This window comes from Ceratotherium simum, chromosome 13, assembly GCF_057802395.1.
Source record: "Ceratotherium simum simum isolate JZ-2026a chromosome 13, ASM5780239v1, whole genome shotgun sequence".
Lineage (NCBI taxonomy): Eukaryota > Metazoa > Chordata > Mammalia > Perissodactyla > Rhinocerotidae > Ceratotherium > Ceratotherium simum.
Window position 1 is genome coordinate 33,942,215 of NC_141912.1, and position 6,575 is coordinate 33,948,789.

At 48.5% G+C, this 6,575-nt stretch overlaps 1 protein-coding gene across 1 annotated transcript; it reads right to left on the minus strand.

The window, feature by feature from the left end:
* Positions 1–351: 351 nt before the first annotated feature.
* Positions 352–6,265, minus strand: LOC147915683 (uncharacterized). The gene is given in 7 exon segments (XM_087437815.1): positions 352–551; positions 1,333–1,376; positions 1,378–1,537; positions 1,845–2,253; positions 2,398–2,571; positions 3,407–3,465; positions 6,160–6,265. Coding segments are annotated over 7 exon segments (1,137 nt in total). The 3' UTR covers positions 352–366.
* Positions 6,266–6,575: the final 310 nt, after the last annotated feature.

The following is a 6,575-nucleotide window of genomic DNA, read 5'->3' on the forward strand; positions in this document are numbered from 1 at the left end:
ACATAATATAAAATATATGTAACTTGTAACAGCAAAAACGTAAAACGTGAAGTGGAGAAGAAGTGTCAAGTTTACGAATGCTACTGAAGTTAAGTTATTGTCAGCTTAAAATAGCATGTTATACTTTTAAGATATTTTATATATGCCTCATGGTAACCACAAAGGAAAAACCTATAGCAATTACACAAAAATGATAAGTTAAAGCATACTGATAAAAAAAGACATCGAAACACAAGAAAAAGGCAGCATGATAAGCAACAAGGAACAATGTTCTACAAAACACCAGAAAACAATTAACAATATGGCAATACTTAAGTCCTTACCTATCAATAATTATTTTAAATGTAAATGGATTAAATTCTCCAATCAAAAGACATAGAATTGTTGAACGGATAACAGAACAAGATCCAATGATATGCTACCCACCCTACCTGAGTGCTTCTTCCAGATCACATATGCAACCACCACAGCTATCCCAGTTGCCACAATTTTAAGGAGAGACAGATCATCAATGATGACCATGATGGGGATGGTAGTCTGAGGTGGCAGCTCTGTGAACGGAAGGGAAGGGAAGGTGAAGGCCCTGATCTCCAGGCCTCAGCCCCCACCCTGCTGAAGGTCTCCAGAAGGGCTCCTAATTTCCCTGAGAAGAGGCTCTGAGCCCACATCTCCCTCCTTACTCCATCTCAGGGTGAGGAGCTGAACAGCTTCTCACGCTGCACATGGCACATGTATCTCTGCTCCTCTCCAGAAGGCACCACAATGGCCCCCCACTGCTGGAAGGACACGTCGCCCACGGGCCTGGTCTCCACAAGCTTTGTGTCCTGGGTCAGGTCTTTCCCATCACGCTGCCAGGTCAGGGTGATCTCGGCAGGGTAGAAGCCCAGGGCCCAGCACCTCAGGGTCACCTCATGATCAGAGATGGGGTGGTGGATCACATGTGTCTTTGGGGGTTCTGAGTGGAAGGGTCAGAAATTTGAGCTGGAGCGAGACCTCAGACATACTGGGAGCGAGGCAGAGAACAAGGCCTGAGAGACAAAGTCCCCCATGGTTTTCAAAGCCCCTGTCCCTGCCAGAGTCAAAGGGAACCGGTCCTCAGTTATTTCAGGGAAGGCTTTCCCCTCCATTGCGGAGAGGCTGCATCTCTTAATTGCCCAGGGAGAAGGGTGGGCACTTTGGGCGAGTCGCTGTCTGGTACCAGATCTGAAAACCCAGGCGGACTCAGTCTCCTGACCCATGGGATGAGGTTGATCTGATGTCATCGCATTTGCCTCTTCTCATAGCAGGCCCCTACCCCGATGCGAGATTAAGGAGGCCCCGAGGCCCAGGTACCTGCGCGCTGCAGCATCTCCTTCCCGTTCTCCAGGTATCTGAGGCCACTCCACGCACTCGCCCTCCAGGTAGTTCCTCTTCTGCTCCGCCACACCGGCCGCCTCCCCCTTGCGCCGGGTGATCTGCGCCGCCGTGTCCCCCGCGGTCCAGGAGCGCAGGTCCTCGTTCAGGGCGACGTAATCGGCGCCGTCGTAGGCGTGTTGATCTGATCCGCGGAGGAGGCGCCCGTCAGACCCCAGGTCGCAGTCACACATCCACTGGATGGTGTGAGACCGTGACCCCGCCCCCGCGGTCAGCCCCGCCCACTCGGCCCGGCGCCGTAGTCAGTCCCGCCCCCGCCCCGCCCACCAGGCGGTGATTAAACCTAAACCTTCGTGCAAGTCTCCGCGGACTCTACCCCGGCGGAGGGATCGGGCAGGCTCCGCAAACTCGGAGTAAATCTTGGTCTGGGAGACCCCGACCCGTCCGTGGGGATGGGGGTCGTGACCTGGACCCGGGCCTGCGTCGCTCACCGGCCTCGCTCTGGTTGTAGTAGCCGCGCAGGGTGTTCAAGTTCTCTTGGAAACTGCGTAGCCCCTGAGGCGCCGCGTCTGCTCCTCCCAATACTCCGGCCCCTCCTGCTCCACCCACGGCGCCCGCGGCTCCATCCTCGGACTCGCGGCGTCGCTGTCGAACCGCACGAACTGCGTGTCGTCCACGTAGCCGACGGCGATGAAGCGGGGCTCCCCGCGGCCGGGCCGGGACACGGCGGTGTGGAAATACCTCAGGGAGTGGGAGCCTGGGGGCGGGGAGGGGCTGAGACCTGGCACGACTCTCCCCCCGACGCGTATCGCGGGTCTGAGGGTGTTGGGGGCCCGGAGCGGGGAGGAGGGGGCAGGGTTGTGAGATGGTAAAGGGGCGGCCGGACGAGGAGGGCAGGGACTTAGGAGTGGGAAGAGGAGGGGGCGGGGAAGGGAGGGGTCAGGATGGGGCGGGGCCGAGGTTGGGGGCTCTGGGCAGGTGTCTGTGGAGACCCTCCTTCCCCGGGGGTCCCTCGCCCCGGCCCTGCAGACGCCATTTCCTCACCACCCCGCGTTCACCCGCCAAGGTCTCGGTCAGGACCAGGACCCCCGAGAGAAGCAGGAGGAGGAAGGTTCGGGGCGCCTTGAACTGCATCCTTGGGGTTCTGGGACAATCTGAGTCCTGGCGGGTCTGTGGAGACTTTATTACTGGGAACCGCAGAGACGCTAATTGGCTTCTCTAGAAACCGGACACGAAATGGGAGTGAGAAGTGGTGCGTCTTCAGGAGAATCCAGGTAGGAGGACCTGACACAGGCTGTGAGAGGGAGAAGTGAAACTCAGGGAGATGGGGGCTCCCCAACACAGAGCTTCCCCGCCCCAGATACTGCCCTCAGGGCCCAACACCCTGATTCCACACCCGGGGACCTGGGACTTTGCCCTGACCTCTCTCCTCCTGCACTGAGAGCTTTTTGTCACATTATCTCCCTGAGGCCTGGCCCAGAGGCCGTACGAGGAAACTAGGAAGATACCCCCGAGGCTGGTCTCAGCCCCTTTTCCTTCTTTTCTCTTCCCGGATTCCCTCTGCCTGAGCTGTACTCCTACTCCTTACCTCTCCCCCTGGACTCTTCTAGAAAAAAAACTCGCCCCCAGAGAACTTGATGTCAGTGAGTGAGCTCGACCTGGGAACGGAGGTGGAGGGACAAGGGTTTTCTCTTTAAACCTGGAGGAGTTGTGCCTGAAAACACAACATAGATGTTCTCATGGAGATCAGGTTCCTTTTTGTTTTTAACTACAGAGGGTAACTCAATCTTCAAAACCCCTGAACATCAGGACTCTAACCTGTAAAAGAAGTGACTTTGGCCCCTCCCTACAGAAATGTGTCTAAACAGCAATGCAATCAGACTCACAAAGCTCCTAAGTTTTCCTTTCCCAGACAGTGTATCTGTGACTCCAGGTTGTTGTATTTTGAAATGATCTTCCTTACATAGCCCTGAGTTTGACTGTGTGAGTCCCTGATATGTCCTCAGGACAAAGAAGCACATGGCAGCACAGTTTGTCACTGTGTATTAATCACCTCAAAGGTGAAAGTGTTCAGTGCAGTCAAAATGCCCTTCACCAGTGCTCCTGCATTGCCTATTTTTATGAATTATTCACACGTAAATAGTGTGCATATTTTATCAGGACACTTATTTTTTAAACTGATTAACATAAGGAGGCAATTAGTTTTTAGGCAACTCCACAGAATGAACTGAATACCTTGCTGGGCTAGTAGATAATATTTATTAAAGATCTGTAAAATACCTATGTTTAAATATGAGAATTCCACTGCTTTAGGATTCTTGACCTGTGCTTCTTTTCCTCACACCTGCTTCTCCAGCCCTTCTCTCTGTCCCTCTCACCCCTCAGGCCTTATTCTCTCCTTAGTCTCCACCACCCTCTCACATCTGAATTGTGGACTGTTCTCCCCGCAGTGGTTAAGTGATCTTGTTAATGTGAGTCAGGATATGTCATTTCTTCACTTAAAATGCTCCAATGGCTCCTTCTCACTCTTGGGAAGCCTCTAGAATGTAAAGTACATGAGCACAGGGGCTTTGGGCTATTTAGGTCAAAGTTGTATCCCCAGTACATAAAGCCTTTCCTGGGGCTGGCCCGGTGGCATAGTGGTCAAGTTTGAGCACTCCACTTCCGCAGCCCAGGGTTCACGGGCCCAGATCCCAGGCACAGATGTACACACTGCTCATCAACCCATGCTGTGGCAGCATCCCATATGCAAACTAGAGGAAGATTGGCAAGGTGTTAGCTCAGGGACCATCTTCCTCAAGCACAAAGATGAAGATTGGCAACAGATGTTAGCTCAGGGCAATCTTCCTCACCAAAAAAAAAAAGACTTTCCTGGTACATAGGCATTAAATTAGTTGTTGGATGAATGAAATACGATTTTTAAAAATTTAATTCCGTTATGTAAACATCATAAAATAAAAAGCACAAAAAAGGTTAAGAAAGATTTTATTGCATTCATACTAATTCATAAATTCATTCCCATGGAAAAAATGCTATGTGCTTATCTGTTGCACAGTGAGCCTGTGTATTAGTTTTATATTACTGCATAACAAATTACCACAACTTAGCGGCTCAAAACACCTCCAGTTTATTTGCTTACAGTTCCTTAGTCAGAAATCCAGGCATGTGGTATTTCTATTTTTAATTTTTTTGAGAAATCTCCATACTGTTTTCCATAGTGGCCGCACCAGTTTGCACTTGCACCAGCAGTGTACTAGGGTTCCTTTTTCTCCACATCCTCTCTAACACTTGTTATTTCTTGTCTTTTTAATAAAAGCCATTCTGATGGGTGTGAGGTGATATCTCATGGTAGTTTTGCTTTGCATTTCCCTAATAGTTAGTGATGTTGAACATCTTTTCATGTGCCTGTTGGCCATCTCTATATCTTGTTTGGAAAAATGTCTGTTCATATCCTCTGCCCATTTTTTGATCACGTTGTTTGGTTTTTTTATTGTTGAGTTGTATGAATTCTTTATATATTTTGGATATGAACCACTTATCAGATAGATGATTTGCAAACATTTTCTCCCAGTTAGTTGGTTGTCTTTTTGTTTTATTGATGGTTTCCTTTGCCTCGCAGAAGCTTTTTAGTTTGACTGGTTTAGTAGTCTGGTTTGCTTCTTTTTTCTTTTGTTTCCATTGCCTGAGGAGATGTTAAAAAAGACACTGCTAAGACCAATGTCAAAGAGCATAGTGCCTATGCTTTCTTTTAGGAGTTTTATGATTTCAGAGTTATCAGAGGAGAAGGGGGCAGGGGGAGGGTGAAAGGGGTAAAGGGGCACATGTGTATGGTGATGGATGGCAACTAGACTTTTGTGGATGAACATGATGCAGTCTATACAGAAGATGAAATATAATGATGTACACCTTAAATTTATATAATCTTATAAACCAACGTTACTTCAATAACATAAATAAATAAAAGAAAAATGAGAGAAATCTCGACATAGCGTGGCTGGGTTCTCTCTTCAGGGTTTCACAAAGCTATGTTCTCACCTTGAGCTCAGGATCCTCCTCCAAGCTTACACACAGACTGTTAGCAGAATTCAATTTCTTCCAGTTGTTAGACTGAGGTCCTTGTTTTCTTGACAACTGTCAGCAAGGAGCCAGGGGAGGGCTGCTCCCAACACCTAGCGGCCACCAGCATTCTTTGCCATGTGGCTCCTCCATTTTCAAAGCCCACAATGGAGAAAATCCCTCACATTGAATCCCTCTCACCTTTGAATCTCTTTCCTCAGGAAGAACCCCTAATCAGAGCTTACTTGATTAAGACAGTCCAACCCAGGATAATCCCCCTGTCTTGAAGTCAATTGATTTGAAACCTTAGTTCCATCTGTAAAATCCCTTCACAGCAGCATCTATATTAGTGTTCGATTGAATAACTAGGAGGAAGGTGAATAACTAGTGGGTGGTTGTTGTGGACCATCATAGACTCAGCCTAGCATGGCCTGGTTCTTCGTTTTGTGTTTAATTGAGTCACGACTGGAAATTACAGTTCAAGTAAATAGATTGTTGTGAATGATGATAAAATATATCCTATTAGCCGTGGAAATTCTTCTTAAATCTTAAAACCAAATGATATGTTTAATATTTTATAATTAATTTAGAGCTATTGAAAATTAAAGTGCAATAGTTCACTGTCTCTTTGGACACTGTATCAGTTATGTGCTGCAGCATAACAAATTGCCCAAAACTTAGCAGATCAAAACAGCAAACGTGTATTATCTCCCCGAGCTTCCCAGGGTCGGGAATCCAGGAGAGGTTTACCTGAGTGCTTCTGGCTCAGGTCCTCTCTCAAGGTTGCAGTCAAATTGTCAGACAGGGCTGCATCATCTGATGGCTTGACTGAGGCTGGAGTATGCACATGAAACATGGCTCATTCATATGATTGTTGGAAGAGGCCTCGTTTCCTTCCTGGATGCTCCCAGGAGGCCTCAGTTGCTAGCCATGTGGACTTTTCCATAAGGCAGCGAATGACTAGGTAGCTGGCTTCTCCCAAAGCAAGTGACCTAAGAGAGAGAGCAACCGTGATGGATGCTGAAATGTGTTTTATGTCCTAGACCCAGAGTCACATGCCGTTATATCAGCCTTACTCCATCTGTTAGCAGTGAGTCATTAAATGCAGCCCACAATCAAGAGGAGGGAATTAAGCTCCACCTCCGGAGGGAGCAGTATCTAAGAAT